Source organism: Carcharhinus amblyrhynchos, unplaced genomic scaffold, assembly GCF_965287045.1.
Source record: "Carcharhinus amblyrhynchos unplaced genomic scaffold, sCarAmb.v2.hapA scaffold_37, whole genome shotgun sequence".
In the NCBI taxonomy this organism is placed as follows: Eukaryota; Metazoa; Chordata; class Chondrichthyes; order Carcharhiniformes; family Carcharhinidae; genus Carcharhinus; species Carcharhinus amblyrhynchos.
In genome coordinates this window covers 3,388,816-3,407,711 of record NW_027649778.1, presented here as the reverse complement: position 1 = coordinate 3,407,711, position 18,896 = coordinate 3,388,816, and the positions used below count along the sequence as shown (strand labels likewise).

Below are 18,896 nucleotides of genomic sequence, written 5' to 3'. Positions count from 1 at the left end.
CATTCCCCTCGCAACAAACAACAATCTTCTAAGTAAAAGTTTGTTTATTAGTCGCAAGTAAGGCTTACATTAACACTGCAATGAAGTTACTGTGAAATTCCCCTAGTCGCCACAATCTGGCACCTGTTCAGGTCAATGCACCCTAACCAGCACATCTTTTGGAATGTGGGAGGAAACCGGTGTATCCGGAGGAAACCCACGCAGAAGTCTATGTTCTCTGTGTGGGGAGAACATAGAAACTTCACACAGACAGTGACCCATGCCGAGAATCGAACCCGGGTCTCCGGTGCTGTGAAGCAGCAATGCTCACCACTGTGCTACCATGCCATATCTATTTGCCTTCCTAATTTACTGTAGCTGCATACTAACGTTTTGTGATTCTATGTACCAGGGTGCTCCGCTACTCCTGTACCACAGAGTTCTGCAATCTCTCTCCAGTTAAATAACGTACTGTTTTTCTCCTCTTCCCAGCAAAATTGACAAGTTCACGTTTTCCCACGTTAGACTCCATCTACCAAATATTTTTCATGCTCACTTAACCTATCTATATTCCTTTACAGACTCCTCCTGTCCTCTTTACCTCTTAACTCTCCTACCTATCATCAGGTCATCAGCAAATTTAGTAACCACACATTTGGTCCCTTGATTTATCTAGATTATAAATAGTTGAGCCCCAGTACGGATCCAACTGGCACTCTGCAAGTTACAGATTGTCAACCATGAAGCTATCCCCACTTAATCAATCCTCTATTCATGCTAATATGTTATCCCCCTACACCATGACTACTTATGTTGTAACATCTGAAGTGGCACCTTATCAAACATCTTTTGCAAATCTAAGTACAGTATATCTACCAGTTCCCCTTTATCCACCTTGCATTTTACTTAAAGAATTCTAACAAATTAGCAAACATGATTTCTCTTTCACAAAACCATGTTGACTCTGCCCGATTGCAGTAAGATTTTATAATTGCTCTGCTATAACCTTCTTAATAACAGCTTCCAATATTTTCCCTATGCCAGATATTAAGCTAACGGCCTATAGCTTTCCACGTCCCTCCTTTCTTGAAGAAAGGAGTTACGTTCACTATTTACCAATCTGATGGGATCTTACCAGAATATAGGGAATTTTGGAAAATTACAACCAATGTATCTGTTATCCCTGCAGCACTTCCTTTAGGATCCTGGGATGAAATCTATCAGGATTCTGGAGACTTGTCATTCCAGATTTAAATCTCCAAAACTGATTTTAACCCGAGTTCTTAAGATATAGGAGCAGAATTAGACCATTCGGCCCATCGATCCACTCGATTATGGCTGATATGCTCCTCATCCCCATTTTCCTGCCTTTCCCCAAACCCTTCAACCCATTCCCAATTAAAAACCTGTCTAACTCCTCCTCAAATTTACTCACTGTCCCAGCACCCACCGTGCTCTGGGGCACCGAATTCCACAGATTCACAACCCTTTGGGAGAAGTAGTTTCTCTTCAACTCTGTTTTAAATTTGCTACCCCTTCTCCTAAGACCTCTTGTCCTAGAATGTCCCATAAGGAAAAAGATACAAAAGTCTGAGTTCACGTACCAACCAACTCGAGAACAGCTTCTTCCCTGCTGCTGTCAAGAGTTTTGAATGGACCTACCTCGCATTAAGTTGATCTTTCTCTACACCCTAGCTACGACTGTAACACTACATTCTGCACCCTCTCCTTTCCTTCTGTGGACAGTCTGTATAGCGTGCAAGAAACAATACTTTTCACTGTATATTAATGTGTGTGACAATAATAAATCAAATCAAAATTAAAGAGGAAGCATTGGCTGCACATCCATGCCTTTTATCATCTCGTATACCTCAACTTAATCTCTCCTCTTTTTTTCTAAATTCCAAACATTTGGTAGAAGTCCCAGTCTTTGGCAGAAATTATATCTGTAGGATCAACAGTTTGTGTGAATTCTGCAGCTGTGATCGCTTAAGATATGCTTCTCACAACAAGCAGAATATGCACAGCTTCCAATGAATATTAATTTGGTGTTGAGGATCATACGCCTGTAAGCTTGAACTTTGCATATGATTGCATCAATGAAAATGGGAATCTCTTGCCTCTGAATCACAATTATCGCAGGGTTACAATGTGACCGCTCGCTGACATTTTTTGCATGTCTGAACCCCCGTCTCTCCTTTCTCTCTTGTAGGTTTCTCCCTTGCTAAAAGGCTTCCTGGACCGGCTGTTGGTACGGGACCCCTCCCAGCGGGCGATGGCGACAGAGTTACTGAAGCATCCTTTCCTCAGCAAGGCTGGCCACCCGTCCTGCATTGTACTACTGATGAGGGGGAACCGGATAAAGTGAGCGTGCTGCTGGATGTGACAGAGGGAGAAGAAAGGAATCTGTGATTTTAAAAACTTGGAAGCGTATATCTCATAATTAAATCATTTGGCATTTATGGGAACGGGATTATTTCCCATTCGATTAGTGGGCCTGAAAGATACTGGCATGCCTTGTTGCCGCTCTGACCACCCTGTTTCAACTGGACCTTCTGACTTTGACACTACTGTTTCCAAGGGGGCAGAACCACAAAAGGAATATAAATACTACTGAAGAATGAGTTTTTTTTTCTCTCTTTCTCAATTGTAAAATGTAACTTAAAAAAGACTGCTAAAAGAGTTGATTTAATGTAGTTTGTACACGGAACAACTAAGAGGATTTACACTGGAATTGAATACTTCCTCTAGATCACGATTTGATTTCTAAACACTGTTAGATGTAGTAGCAACGGTATGGAGCATGCATCCGGGATCTTTTTTGTCGGGGGGGGGTGGGGTGGGGGGGAGGGGGTGTGGTTGGGGGGGGGGTCATTGCTTCCTGTGAAATGAACCTCTGACCTTCGGATTGGCAAAGAACGCTGGAATATTGATGCACCATCAGCGACGATGCGCACGTTCGTTGGACTTGAAAACTGGTCGTGCATGTTTTATTTCTATCAGGAAGTCAAGTTTTTTTTTTAAGGGGGGGGTGGGGGAACAAGACCCAGGGGAAGGTGTGCACGGTCGTGGCTGACCCTGCAGACTGGACTGGCAAGAAGCTCAGGCGGATTGCTGGCCTGTCTTATTCCACTGTTGCGGGCGCCCTGAGGTCACACCGGGCACGATGGGTGCGGGCAGTAGAATGCACGTGGTGGGGCCCCGTGTGTTGCGAGGCATCCTAGTTTAGTAAAGAGGACACTAACTGTGAAGTGGGGGTGGGCGGGCGGGGGGTGTGGGTAGGTGACACCTATCCGTGCTGGTACCAACGTGACACGAGGCATTAGTACGGACCAGGGGGGACCGATCCACCTTGTGCAAGTTTGGATTCTCGCCTACCCGTGATGCTGGAATTCCCTGGCTCTTAGTCCAGATAATTTTACTTTTCTTCTCCTCCCATGTTGTTTCATCTCAAACAAAAAAAGAAGTTGTAAAACACTCCCAAGATTTCCTCGGAATAATCTTGCCAAGTATAAGAAGTTACTGATGCACTTTTCGTAGGCAGGGCAGAAGAATTAACTGAGGGGGTGGGGTGGGGGGGTATCTATTTCTGTTGAGCGCAGTAGACTTTGCATTCTAACACATTAATAGCAATGAAGGGCTGTGACTTCAAACTCAAAGGCTGTACATTCAGAGAGAGTGAGAGCTCTGTGTAAACTTGGAGGTTTGTTTATCAAGGAATCCCTGTTCGTTCTTAGTATCTTGCTATCTGATGGCATGGTGGTTAGCACTGCTGCCTCACAGCGCCAGGGAACCCGGGTTCGATTCCCAGGTTGAGAAACTGTCTGTGTGGAGTCTGCATGTTCTCCCCGTGTCTGCAGGGATTTCCTTTGGGTGCCCCAGTTTCCTCCCTCTGTCCAAAAGACTGGTTAGATGCATTGCCTGTGCTAAATTCTCCCTCCGGGTGACCCGACCAGGTGCCAGAATGTGGCGACTAGGGGATTTTCACAGTAACTTCATTGCAGGGTTAATGTGAGCCTATTTGTGGCTAATAAATCTAAAAGGAATTACAGCTAGGTGATAGAAATTGCTGTCCTTGCAGCTAGGATTCATAAGATCCAACGGTGCAGAAGGAGGCCATTCGGCCCATCGAGTCTGTGCTGACCACAATCCCACCCAGGCCCTATCCCCGTAATCCCATGCGCTTGCGCTCCTGGCTAGCCCCCCTGATGCTAAGGGGCAATTTCGCAGAGCCAATCCACCTGATCAACACATCTCTCAGACTGTGGGAGGAAACCAGAGCACCTGGAGGAAACCCACGCAGACATGGGGAGAACGTGCAGACTCCACTTAGTGACCTGAGCTCGGAATTGAACCCAGGTCCCTGGCGCTGTGAAGCAGCAGTGCTAACCACTGTGCCACCAATTGTGTTGTGAAGGTTACAGATTGAGAACAGGGTTAATATGAAGAGGGATTTTTTTGATGACGATCTCCCACATGAGGTGTGTTATGTCCCTTTTGAAAACCTTCTTTATATTTGGCCTGTTCATTGTTGGAATGCTGAGCGGTGCTTGTGAGTTTGAGCCTCTCCTGAGATCATCCTCTTTTCTCTTTGACTGGAATTCACCTCTTGGTGCTGACTGCAATCCTCAGCAACGGGATTAGAAGAGAAAGCAGAACTGAGTCCACACCCGAGATGAAAGCAAAATATTGTGGGTGCTGGAATCTGAAACAAAATGCTGGAAAATCCCAGCAGGTCTGGCAACACCTGTGGAGAGAGACTAGAAAGATGTCTCTCAACATCAGGTTAAAGTCCAACAGGTTCTATTTGGTAGCACGAGCTTTTGGAGTGTTGCTCCTCCAGGCGAGTGAAGAAGGAACAACACTCCGAAAGCTCGTGCTACCAAATAAACCTGTTGGACTTTAACCGGAAGTTGTGACACTACTTTGTGTGCCATCCAGTCCAACGCCAGCATTATGGAGAGACAATAGAGCTGATGTTTTGAGTCTAAATGACCCTTCATCAGAACTCCATTTTCTCCCCACAGACACTGTTGGACCTGCTGAAATTTTCCAGCATTTTCTTTCTGTTTCCGATTCCTCACCTGATGGGTCCCGACAAGGGATGGATTTCCCAGCTTGAGGTTTGCTTTGAATTGACCGCAATTTTCTTTCTTCCACCCCTGCGCCTGTAGAAGTGGGAAGTTTCCCCTCGATTCAATATCCAACAGCTCATCGCAACAGTGTCTTTGAGAAGTTGTGTTGAGCCGGTGTCTGGCACACAGCTTCGTTATCAGTGTGGATGGATGGAGTGACTACTGAATGGCTTTGCCTGGTTTTGTTTGAGGATATTTATATTGTAATTTTTTTGTAACACAATACAGTATTTTTTTTGAGAATGCAGCAACTTATTTTCTCGAGTAGCTACTTTACAACAAGATTTACTGTTTTAAAAAAAAGTGTTTTTTCAATTGTGCCAAGAGGGTAAACTTCTAAGGTTTTTAAATTTTCTAATTACAGATTAGAAAACTGTTTTACATGGAGTTTGCTTCTGTCTTATATTCCCGTGCGTGGGGTGTGTGTGTGTACACGCGCGTTTGGGTGCCTGCTGTTTGTGCGTGGGTGGGGGTGTCTGCTGTGTATGGGGGAGGTGCCAACTGCTGTGTGTGTGTGTGTGTGTGTGTGTGTGTGTGTGTGTGTGTGAGAGAATGGGGGATGGGGTGGAAGTTGGGGATGGGTGAGGGGGAGTTGGGGGTGCATTAATGGGGAGGGGGGATGCAGTTGGGGTGTCTGGACGGGGGGACGGTGGGGGGATTTGGAATGTCTTGGGCACGTCACAAAATATCAATATCTTCACTGTCACAAAATATCAATGAGAATGGGAAAATTTTGCTTAAAATCCCAACTTCAATCCAGTGCTCTCAACCTTTCCACTTCACTTTCTCTCTCTCTTTCTCTCTCTGTATCCCCCCTTTACCCTCTTCCTCTCTCCCTTTACTCTCTCTCTCCCCCTCTCCTTTCACGCTCTCTCCCTCTTTGCTCTCGCTCTCCATCTCTGCCCAAAGATGTGTGGGTTAGGTGGATTGGCCATGATAAATTGCCTCTTAGTGTCAGGGGGACTGGGGTTATGGGAATAGGGCCTGGGCAGGATAGTGGTCGAGGGCCAGAGTGATGGGCCAAATGGCCGCCTTCTGTACTGTAGGGATTCTACGATTCTGATTCTTCCCCTTTGCACTCTCTCCTTCATCCTCTGCTCTCTCCCTTCACACTCTCTCCCTCTCTCCCTTTCTCCTTCACCCTCTCTCCCCCTGGATTTGACTCTGTTCACACTATTCTCGCCAAGGGCCAGAGTGATGTTCTCTTGAAGCTACATTTACCTGAAGGCCTCTGCAGGGGGCAAGCAGCAGTTGACCCCTTTAAGTTGCCATTAGCGTCTGGTCAAAAGAAAACACGAATGGGTCGAACGAACTTCAAAATGGATCAGTTGCATACAACACAAATGGCCAAGAGATTGTCTCTTCAAACCCTGCGGTGAGCTTTGATCGATGTAATACTGAGGAAGTGCTGCATCGTTCTGATGGGAAAGCGAAGCCTCTGTATGGTGGATATTAAAGATCCCATGGACCTACTCAAAACAGAAGTGTTTTGTGCCGAATTGGTTTGCATTCTTCACCAGCCATCATTTCTGTTCGCGTGTTCCTACTTCTCCTCAGAGGCTGGGGTCTTTTCACCTGATTCCCTTTATTTACAAACTCAAATCCTCTCCTAAGAACATTCAGGGTGTTTTATTAACCCTTTTTAATCACATTTTAGTTGACGTTTTAACTTTCTAATCTTGTGTTTCAGGCAATTTTGTTTTGCTTCCCCTTTTAATTTGTCCCTCAGATGATTTGATTGTGTTTTACTGGTTTGGTCAGAAAGATTGACCATGCGGCTCTAAGGCACAAATGGGTCAAGTGTCGGAACTTATTCCATCATTTTTAATTCTGAAGAACAGTTGTCCTCGAACAGAACCTTAAACTCTGCATTTTTGAAGCATTTTTAGTGGCGGGTGAGCTTTAGTATCTCAAACTGCAGGTCTCTGTCGCTGGCACTGAATGTTTGAGATTCCCTGGGAGGTCTCAAGACTTTTGCCTGGTTCTCAGGAAGACAACTGGTAACCTCTGGACTCACTCGCAAATGAAATGATCCCACGAAACATCGTTGAGGAAAGATAAATAATTTTTAAAGTAACTAAGTGGCTGCTTGTCACTTTGGAACATCTGCGTGAGACAGTGTATTTTTAAACCTTACCTATTCCCATAACCCCAGTCCCCCGACACTAAGGGGCAGTCTTTTTAAACCTGCTTTTGATCATTTTCATGTGTCATTTTGAGTCCTCTTTGGGGGGGGGGTGGTTAATTTTCGTAGAATCCCTACGCTACTGAAAGAGACCATTTGGCCCATTGAGTCTGTACTGACCACAATCCCACCCTATTCCTGTAACCCCATATTTTTACCCCGCTAATCTCCCTGTCACTAGGGTCAATTTAGCATAGCCCCCCCAGCGCACCTAACCCGCATGTCTTTCAGAGCGTGGGAGGAAGCTGGAGCACCCAGAGGAAACCCACGCAGACACGGGGAGAACGTGCAAACTCAACACAGTGACCCAAGCCAGGATTCGAACACAGGTCCCTTACGCTGATGCACCTATCAGAAGTCAAGGGTGTAGAAAACAAAACCCATCTGGTTCACTAATGTCCCTTTAGGAGAGGAAATCTGCCGACCTTACCCGGTCTGGCCTACATGTGATTCCAGAGCCACAGCAATGTGGTTGACTCTCAACTGCCCTCCAAGGGCAACTGGGGATGGTCAATAAATGCTGGCCAGCCAGCGATGCCCATGTCCCACAGATGAATAAAAGAAAGGCTTAAAAAAAAGGTAGTTCAAAATAATCTTCAGTTAGTGGTAAAAAAAAGTTGTAACAATTGAACTAAAACAGTTGCCTGTCCTGCTTTTGAATTAACTTATTATGGGGTGGCACAGTGACACAATGGTTAGCACTGCGGCCTCACAGCGCCAGGGACCTGAGTTCAATCCCCGTTTGGGTCGCTGTCTGTGTGGCGTCTGCACGTTCTACCCCCTGTCTGCATGGCTTTCCTCCGGTTTCACCCCCTCAGTCTGAAAGATGGGCAGGTTAGATGCATTGGCCGTGCTAAATTGCTGCGTAGTGTCTAAAGATGTGCAGGTTAACTGGATTAGTGAATGAATACATCAGGTTACGGGGGATAGGCCTGGATAAGATGCATTGTCGGAGAGTCTGTACAGGCTCGATGGGCTGATTGGCCTCGTTCTGTACTGTAGGGATTCTATGATTCCATCTCATCTCCTTTGTGGAATCCTGACAGGCCAAATGGCCTCCTTCTGCACTATCAAGCCTGTTTCAATGCACCTACAAATGACGAGTCTATATTATTGAGGGGAGTGATACATCACTGTGGTTTTCTTTCTGGGTATTAATAGCTACCCATTTACAATTTTTGCTCAAATTAAAAAATAATTCGGGCATAAATAAAGATCAAACCAAGGGGAAATGAAGTCTTCATTATGTAACTTTGACGCCTCTTAAACAGCACCTTCCAAAGCTGCCACATCCATCTGGAAGGACAAGGGCAGTAGATATCTGAAAACACCACCACCTGCAAGTTCCCCTCCAAGACACTCACCATCCTGACTTGGAAATATGTTGGCCGTTCCTTTGCAGCGGCTGGGTCAAAATCCTGGACCTCCATCCCTAACAGCACTGTGGCTGTACCTACGCCACACGGACTGCAGCGGTTCAACAAGGCAGCTCACCCACCACCTCTTGCACTCTGTGCCAGGGACCTGGGTTCAATTCCCAGCTTGGGCCACTGTCTCTGCAGAGTTTGCACATCATCCCCGTGTCTGCCTGGGTTTCCTCCGGGTGCTCTGGTTTCCTCCTACAGTCTGAAAGATGTGAAAGATTGGCCATGATAAATTCTCCCTCAGTGTACCTGAACAGGCCCTGCAGTGTGACTACTAGGGGATTTTCACAATAACTTCATTGCATCGTTAATGTAAATCTACTCGTGATGGTAATAAATAAACTTTAAATCTGGTATGAGTTCTAAGAGTTTCAGATTTGTTAGGATTACCTTTTTATTCAGTGATACTTTTACCCCTCCTCTCACACTCCCACTGCCCCACTCCCCTCTTCCGCTCCTGCCCCCCCCGCAAAAATGTTTATATAAAAACTTTTATGTTCTATTGTTATTCATTTGTCTCTCTTGTTCCCCTGTAAAAGGAACAAGACATTACAGCAGAGAAACAGGCCCTTCGGCCCACCAAGCCTGTGCCAATATATTGTTTCTAACCCTTTGTTTGCCTCCTGTTCATGAGTCTATCAAGATACATCTTGAACAGTGCCTGCTTCCACCACCTCCACTGGCAGCAGGTTCCAGGCACCCAGCAAGCTCTGTGTGGAAACATTTTCCCTGCACTCACCCACCCCTATACTTACGCCCTCTCATCTTAAACCTGTGCCTCTTGATTACCTATCCTACCTATTCCTCTGCCGTTGTCTAAAGCATGCTGGTGTTACATAACCAGCCACTAGGTGGGAGACTAAGGTTGCCAACTCTGGTTAGATATAATAATGATGCGGAGGTGCTGGTGTTGGACTGGGGTCAACACAGTGAGAAGCCTCACAACACCAGGTTAAAGTCCAACAGGTTTATTTGGTAGTAAACACCGCTAGCTTTCGGAGTACTGCTCCTTCATCAGGTGAGTGGGGAGTGGAGAGAATTTATTGAAACATTTCAGTTTCTCATTGAAACATTCCTTTTGAGAATCAAAGAAGATTGTCATTGATTTCAGGAAGCATAAAGGAGAACGTGCCCCTGTCCACGTCAACAGGAACATTTTTGCCGAGAGGGGAGTGGGGCAGTGGGAGTGTGAGAGGAGGGGGGAAAAGTATCACAGAATAAAAGGGAATCCTAACAAGTCTGAAACTCTTAGAACTCATACCAGATTTAAAGTTTTAAAGTTTATTTATTACTATCATGAGTAGATTTACATTAACAATACAATGAAGTAGAAAGTGTTGAGAGCTTCAACTTTTTAGGTGTCCAGATCACCAACAACCTTCTCTTGGTTCCACACCCTCCCTGCTCCCCACCCCCCCTCCCCTGCCCCCACCGTGCCGACACTATAGTTAAAAAGGCCCACCTACTTTCTCAAAAGATTAAGGAAATTTGGCATGTCAACTGCCACTGTCACCAACTTTTACAGATGCCCCATAGAAAGCATTCTTTCTGGTTGTATCACAGCTTGGTCTGGGCTCCTGCTCTGCCCAAGACCGCAAGGAACTACAAAAGTCACAAATGTAGCCCAATCTGTTACACAAACCAGCCTCCCATTTACTGACTCTGTCTACACTTCCCACTGCCTCAGTAAAGCAGCCAGCATAATTAAGGACCTCACACAGCCCAGACATTCTCTCTTACACCTTCTGTTGGGAGTCAAGAACAGCTTCTTCCCTGCTGCTGTCAGACTTTTGAATGGACCTACCTCACATTGAGTTGCCCTTTCAATACACCCTAGCTATGACTGTAACACTACATTCTGCACTCTTTCCTTCTCAATGAACGGTATGCTTTGTCAGTATAAGCACGCAAGAAATAATACTTTTCACTATATTAATGCATGTGACAATAATAAATCAAATCAAATCAAATTCCATTGCTTGCCATATTTAACCTAGCATCTTGCTGTCAAGTCCACATGTCCATCCCTGGCCTGTTGCAATACCCCATTGAAACCCAATGGTACCTGGAGGAACAGCACCCCATCTGATTGGAAACATTACAGCCCTCAGGACTCAATGTTGAGCAAAGAATGGTCCAGCACACGCACAGGCCCTTCAGCCCTCCAAGCCTGCGCTGCTCACATTTACCTATCTAAACCAATCGCTTTTTTCCCCATCTGTTCATGTGTCTATCCAGATAAGTTTTAAATGTGGCTGACGTATCTGCCTCAACCATGTTACTTGGCAGTGCATTCCAGGTCCCCACCACCCTCTGTGTAAAAAAAAAACTTTCCCGCACACCTCCACTGAATCTGCCCCCAACGCCCCTCCTTACCTTGAACCTGTGCCCCCTTGTAATTGTCATTTCTGCCCTGGGAAAAAGCTTCCAACTGCTCATGCTATCCACACCCCTCATAATTTTATAAACTCCTATCAGGTCACCCCTCAGTCATTTTTGCCCTGTATGACTCTATGACAGGCGAATGGTGTCATGGTGCCACAGTGGGTTAGCACTGCTGTCTCACAGCGCAAGGGGCCCAGGTTCGATTCCCAGCTTGGGGCACTGACTTTGCGGAGTCTGCACATTCTCCCTGTGTCTGCATGGGTTTCCTCCGGGTGCTCCGGTTTCCTCCCACAGTCCGAAAGACATGATGGTTAGGGTGCGTTGGACGTTGTGAGTAAAATATTTAGGTTTGTGTTGGATAAGAGTATCAGTGTCTATGGAGCAAAGGTGAGAGTGATTGGGACAGGTAGCATAGGTGCATTAAAGGCGTGACTTAAGCAGGAGAAAGGAATGTGGTGAAATTAAGCCGGATGGGAAGAGGCTTGTGTAAAACCCAAACACTAGCATAGACTTGCTGGGCCGAATGGCCTCGTCCAATAAATTTACTGCAAATGGGGGTTGCTGCTTTGCAGTGTTGGCTCATGATGCTGCCACCTGGTGGGAAAGAGTGGCGTTTCACTGAGTGACAGTGTCTGTCCGGAGAGAAAAGAGCTGATGTTTCGAGTCCAGATGTCAAAGCTTTGACAAAGGGTCATCTGGACTCGAAAGGTCAGCTCTTTTCTCTCCTGACAGATGCTGCCAGACCCGCTGAGATTTTCCAGCATTTTCTCTTTTGGTTAAAGTTTATTTATTTAGTGTCACAAGTAGGCTTGCATTAACACTGCAATGAAGTTAATGAAAAATCCCCCAGTCGCCACGCTCCAACACCTGTTTGGGTTACACTGAGGGAGAATTTAGCACGGCCACTGCACCCTAACCAGCACGTCTTTCGGACTGTGGGAGGAAACCGGAGCACCCGGAGGAAACCCACGGGGAGAATGTGCAGACTCCACACAGACAGTGACCCAAGCCGGGAATCGAACCCGGGTCCCCGGTGCTGTGAGGTGGCAGTGCTAACCACTGTGCTGCCCCATGAAACAATAGAGGCAAGACACAAGAGCACAGTGCTGGGTTGCTCTGTTGGACAGTTGGTGCAGACCTGATGGGCCAAATGGCTTCCTTCTGCATTGCAGGGAGTTCTAATGAAGACTTCACAGTCTCAAAGCAAATCACCAGCAGATGTAGCACCTTGTAAAGAGTTGTAATGCACTGTTGTAATTTAGGAAACACGACCAAATTAGCACACAGCAAGATCCCACAAATTGCAATGTGATTGTGAACAGATAACCTGTCTTTTTAGTGATATTAGTGGAGGGATAAATATTGTCCCCCCCTCACCTGCACACAGGGGAAATATTACCCCCTCCCCCCCCGACACGGGGGAAATATAACCCCCCACCCCCACTCTTCTTTAAATAGCCCACAGGATCTTTTATAATGATGGCTGTCATGGTGGTGGGATTGGCTAAATGCCTCTTCCGAAGTTCAGCACTTCCAACCCTGCAGCACTCCTGGTACAGCACGGCAGCACAGTGGTTAGCTCCACTGCCTCGCAGCGCCAGGGACCCGCGTTCGATTCCCAGCTTGGGTCACTGTCTGTGCGGAGTCTGCATGTTCTCCCCGTGCCTGCGTGGAATTCCTCCCAGATGCTCTGGTTTCCTCCCACACCACCCCAAAGATGTACGGGGTTAGGTGGATTGGCTGTGCTAAATTGCCCCTTTAGTGTCAGGGGGATTAGCTGGGGTAAGTGCATGGGGTTATGGGGTAGGACCTGGGTGGGATTGTGGACGGTGCAGACTCGATGGACCAAATGACCTCCTTCTGCACTGAAATGAATGAAATCTATGAAACCACAAAGGGACCATCAGCCTGGATTATATCCCTAGACACTCATTCCATGCAGAAACTCTGGTGGAACACAGTGGAGATTTTCACCAGCAGGTGTTCAAACCATGGGTGAAAGATATATTGTAAGAACCACCGACAACCCCTGTGAAACAATTAGGTAAAGAAGCTGAGAGCACGGCTGCTAATTTCAGACCTGTGATCATTTTATTTCCACTTTTATCCAATATAATACAGAATTGTTTGCAATATATTCTTCAAAACAGACGGCACACAAGGTGTAATATTTTACTTAAAGAGCCTAAAGAAAACAGGAAACAGAATGGACATGTTTGAATAAGGTCACACTGTCAGGACTTGCCAATCTTGCACAATTTTGACATTATTCAATTTGTCACTTTTGCAGGCAAATTGCCCCTCCTGCACTTCCATAGGAGGCAGCACAGCAGCTAACCTCACAGCGTCAGAGACCCGGGTTCGATTCCAGCCCTGGGTCACTGTCTGTGCGGAGTCTGCACATTCTCCCCGTGTCTGCATGGGTTTGCTCCGGGTGCTCTGGTTTCCTCCCACAGTCCGAAAGACGTGCTGGTTAGGGTTCATACTAAATCCTCCCTCAGTGTACCCGAACAGGCGCCGGAGTGTGAGGGTTAATTTAGCACAGCCAATGCCCCCTAACCAGCACGTTTTTTCAGACTGTGGGAGGAAACCGGAGCACCTGGAGGAAACCCACGCAGACACGGGGAGAATGTACAGACTTTGCACAGACAGTGACCCAAGCTGGGAATCGAACCCGGGTCCCTGGTGCTGTGAGGCAGCAATGTTAACTGCTGTGAGGTGGTATTGCTAACCAACTGTGCCACCCCAAACAGAGTTTAGGACCTACAGTAACATGTCCGTACTTAACCTTTGTCTGGCACTGATACACTCAGAAAGAGTTTAGGAAAATAATGTCCTGTAAAAGGTCTTTCTTTTGCTGATGTCCCTTAGTGCTGCCCCCGTTCGTTATTTGTTCTGGGTGATGTTGAATTCTCTTTGGATGTTGTTAATCGGGAAAGGTCGCTGCTGTTTGGGAAGGTCACAGAGCGGGAAAGCTTCCTCCCATTGCCTGCGTTTCTCATCGCCTCTCCCCCCACCAACCCCTCCCGGTCCTCGGCCTGAGCCGTGAGCTGGGGGTCGGTGAGCCTGCGGAAAAGCCGGAGCACGCTGAAGGTCTTGGCCGGAGGCTTGCGCTGGGCGGGGGCCGGGAGCCGTGGATTTTTCACCTTCTGCCAGGGGAGGTAGGAGGCTTCGGGCAAGCTAAACCTCTTCCTGTAAGACGGGCCGTCAGCAATCTGCAAACCCTCGAGCTCACAGTCACTCAGGTTGAGGGTCCTCTCCTCGATCGTGTCACCTGCTCCACATCTTTCACTCAACATGTTGTCAACGCCCCCAGGGAATGGAACATTCGCCAGTGTAGGGGGTGCCTGAGTGTCTAGATTTGGAGGGTCCGTGATGGCTAAGGACTCTATACTCTCACTGATGGAGTTGACAGTCTGGAGATATTTCATGCACAATTTTGCTTCCAATTCAAGACTCTTTAAGGCCCTTCTCTGACCCTCAGTATTTCCCATTGAGTTAACGCATAAATATGATGGCCCTTTGCCATTGTCCACAACAATTGGGTGCAATATGTCTTTCTTGATACTATTGGACGAAGGCATCACATTGTGGATTTCTTTATTTATCATGGACTGTGATTCCCCTTGCTTTCCAACAGTGGGCAGTCCGATGGAAGTGTCCCTGTGAGAAGATGGCAAGAGTCCATCCAGATACCCAAGAATCTTGTCCTGCCCTTTTACCCAACATTGCGACCAAGCTGTGGACTCTACGTTCGAATCCTGCTCCCTGCGGATGTGCCGACTCTCTGCATGTTTGTCTGGAGGTTTGACATCCTGTGGGTTTCCAGAGCGGTCCCCGCTCAGCTTCGCCTTAATGTCAACCACCCTCCGACCTTTAGACGGGGTTGGAGCTGGGCGGTGGGGTCCGTTCACCCCCCTGAGTAACACGGAGATCTTGGGCTTTCGGGATTCGAGCCGTCTGCTGCAATCTGCACTGACCTTGTTCCGCAATCCCAGCCAGGGTAAGACTAGTGGCTGCTCTTTCTTGTTCAGTCCGTGCGGCGAGTTCTCCTGTCCCCACCCAGCAGGGGGTTCGATGAGTTGGAACAGATCGCACCCGTTTCCGTATTCCTGATTGATGTCTGAGAAAGGGAAAGAATTGATATAAAGGGAGTCATCGTGGCCGCCATCACCACAGCTGATTGGAGGGTCATCATCTTGGAAGGGTTGCTTGCGGCATTTACCCACTGGCACTGTGTGGCCAGGCACAGATTTCGTCTGGCCACTGGAGACTTGGAGACATTTGTGTGGCCTCTTCTCTCTTTCCCTGGAAGGTGCGACTGTTGGACTTTGGATTTGTCCGAATGGGCTCCTCTTGAATGTAATGTCCTCAAGGGCTTTTCCAGCCTCTGCCTCGCCACCGCTCCATTTCCTGCTGTGATTTGCCAAAATGCGGACGCAGTCGTGGTGCCCCAGGTAACCGGCAACTTGGATGGCCGAATTGCCGACTAAGTTGGGTCTGTGGATGTCCATCCCCAGCCGCTTGAAGGACCTCACCAGGAATTCGACCGTGGGTGTCTGTCCGGCCAAAGCCCCGTAAATCAGGGCGCCGTTGCCCCAGATGTCCACAATCTCCGGGTCTGCGTTGGACTGGACGAGGAGTTTGACCACCTCGATGTTTCCACGCTCGCAGGCGAGGCTGAGGGCAGTCCTCCCGTGGTCGTCCTGTCCATTCACCTCGGCCCCTTCCCCCAGCAGCAGTTTGACGAACCTCTGCCTCTGCCGGGGGTCGGGCAGGAGGGCAGCGCGCATCAGGGGAGTTCTCCCGCGTTCCATCCTCATGTTCACGATGCTCCCGTCCAGCGCCTCCAGGATGAACCTGGCCAGGCGGACCTTGCCCTGCTCCATGGCGCGGAGGAAGGTCTCCACTCCCAGCCGCTCCTGCCTGCCTCTTTCTGTAACTTTTGCCATCTCTCCACGCTGTGCACTTCTCCCTCTCCCGATGCCTGAGACTCTGTACACTGGAGCTTTATACTCCTGGAGTAAATCTGTAACCATGGCAGCCAGTAACAGCCTACTGTGCTCACAAGGCCCAAACACGAGTGTCATTTAAAGCTAGAACGGAAAACTAAATTTATTCCCATCCGCTCTGCGAAAAAAGGAGCAAAACGGAACAATTAAACAAAAGTGGGTCATTGTTAACTAGTTATTTAAGAGGTTGTTTACAACATGTCAGTACAAATTGATGTAAGTGTTTATCCTTGCTTCCACTTTACGCCACTTGAGTTTTTTCTGGATGTGAGTTCCGCAACCTCCGATTATTGTTTTCGCATGCAAAACCTAAAGTAGCAAGGGGCCTGCATTTGTATAGCGCCTTTAACTAGAACTAGGGGGGGCATGGCCTCAAAATAAAGGGGGAGCAGATTTAGGACTGAGTTGAGGAGGAACTTCTTCACCCAAAGGCTTGCGAATCTGTGGAATTCCCTGCCCAGTTGAGGCTCCCTCATTGAATGTTTTTAGGGCAAGGATTTTTGAACAGAAAAGGAATTAAGGGTTACGGTGAGCGGGCGGGTAAGTGGAGCTGAGTCCATGAAAAGATCAGCCGTGATCTTATTGAATGGCGGAGCAGGCTCGAGGGGCCAGATGGCTGACTCCTGCTCCTGGTTCTTATGTTTAATGAAAGCAACATATCCCCAAGCCGCTTCACGGGAGCATCACGGAACGCTGAGGATTATTGGAGCGTTATAATTCGCCAATGATTGTGCAATGGTCAGCACCATTTGCGACTCCTCAGACATTGAAGCAGCCCGTGTTCAAATGCAGCAAGATCTGGACAATATCCAGGCTTGGGCTAACAAGCTGCGAGCAACGTTCGCACCACACAAGTGCCAGGCAATGACCATCACCAATAAGAGGTCATCTAGTTTGTTTATTCGTTACAAGTAGGCTTACATTAACACTGCAATGAAGTTACTGTGAAACTCCCCTAGTCACCACACTCTGGTGCCTGTTCGGATACACTGTCAATGTCAACAAAACGAAGGAGATAGTCATCGACTTCAGGGAGTGTAGTGGGGGGTGTGCCTCTGTCTGCATCAATGGGGGTGAAGTAGAAATGGTCGAGAGCTTTTTAGGTGTTCAGATCACAACAACCTGCCCTGGTCCCCCCATGCCGACATTGTAGTTAAGAAAGCCCCACCAACACCTCTATTTTCTCAGGAGGCTGAGGAAATTTGACAAGTCCACTACAACCCTCACCAACTTCCACAGATGCACCATACAAAGCATTCTTTCTGGTTGTATCACAGCTTGGTCTGGGCTCCTGCTCTGCCCAAGACCGCAAGAAACTACAAAATGTCGTGAACTTAGCCCAATCCATCACGCAAATCAGTCTTCCATCCATTGACTCTATCTCCACTTCTCACTGCCTCAGAAAAGCAGCCGACATAATCCAGGATCCCAGCACCACGGACATTCTCTCTTCCACCTTCTGTCGGGTAAAGGATACAAAAATCTGAGGTCACATACCAACTGACTCAAGAACAGCTTCTTCCCTGCAGCTGTTAGACTTTTGAATGGACTTATCTTGCATTAAGTTGATCTTTCTCTACACCTTAGCTACAACTGTAACACTACATTCTGCACCCTCTCCTTTCCTTCTCTATGGATGGTATACTTTGTTTCTGTTGCACTATACAGACAATGCTTTTCACTATATGTTAATACATGTGACAATAAGAAATCAAATCAAAGAGCATTGGACTGAACAGGAATTTAGATTCTAGTTAGACAAAGGAAGAACATAAACTGACCACTGAGCAAATTAACTGGACAGATATTGATGACAGTTGACCCTGGATGGTGAAAGGTGTGTAGCTTGTGTCTGGAGGTTAGCTTCAGACTGAACATCCTTCTCCATGTGCAGTTCTGGTTTCTGTAACTCTGAAAAGGATGTAGAGATACAAGGGAAGGTGCAAAAGTCATTTATAAGAATTATATCAGAAGGGAGGGATTAAAAAGGGCGGCACGGTAGCACAGTGGGTTAGCACAGCTGCTTCACAACTCCAGGGACCTGGGTTCGATTCCCGGCTCGGATCACTGTCTGTGTGGAGTTTGCATGCTCTACCTGTGTCTGCATGGGTTTCCTCCGGGTGCTCCAGTTTCCTCCCACAGTCCAAAGATGTGCGGGTTAAGTTGATTGACCATGCTAAGAAATTGCCCCTTGGTGTCCTGGGATGCGTAGGTTAGCGGGATTAGTGGTTATAATATGTAGGGAAATGGGGGTAGGGCCTGGGTGGGATTGTGTTCAGTGCAGCCTTGATGGGCCGAAGGGCCTCTTTCTGCCCTGTAGGGTTCTATGATTCTATGATCTTCTATGAAAGCCTAGGAATGACTGAACAGATTAGGACTCCACTCTTGAAAAAAGAGAAGACCGAGGAGTGATCTGATAGTGATCTTTGAAATGATGAAGGAGTTTGATAGGGTTAAAGTAGAGGAGATGTGCAAGTGACCAGAAATTATGGCCATAAATATAGAACCATCACTCAATGAACCCAATCGGGAATTCAGGAGAAATATCTTTACCCAGAGAGTGACAAGAATGTGGAATTCGCTATGAAAGGGTAGCACAGAAGTTAGCACTGCTGCCCCACAGTGCCAGGGACCTGGGTTCAATTCCTGGTTTGGATCACTGTCTGTGTGGAATCTGCACATTCTCCCCATGTCTGTGTGGGTTTCCTCCGGATGATCCGGTTTCATCCCACACTCCAAAGATGTGGGTTTAGGTGGATTGGCCATGGTAAATTAC

At 47.4% G+C, this 18,896-nt stretch overlaps 1 protein-coding gene across 6 annotated transcripts in view; it reads left to right on the top strand.

The window, feature by feature from the left end:
* pak4 (p21 protein (Cdc42/Rac)-activated kinase 4) overlaps positions 1–2,796 on the top strand; it is a 156,155-nt gene extending 153,359 nt beyond the window's left edge. For all 6 annotated transcript variants that reach the window (XM_080218151.1, XM_080218150.1, XM_080218154.1 and 3 more), the window contains one exon: positions 2,192–2,796. In XM_080218151.1, coding sequence (XP_080074277.1) covers positions 2,192–2,347 — 156 coding nt within the window. In that variant the 3' untranslated portion in view covers positions 2,348–2,796. The remainder of the gene's footprint in view (positions 1–2,191) is intronic.
* Positions 2,797–18,896: the final 16,100 nt, after the last annotated feature.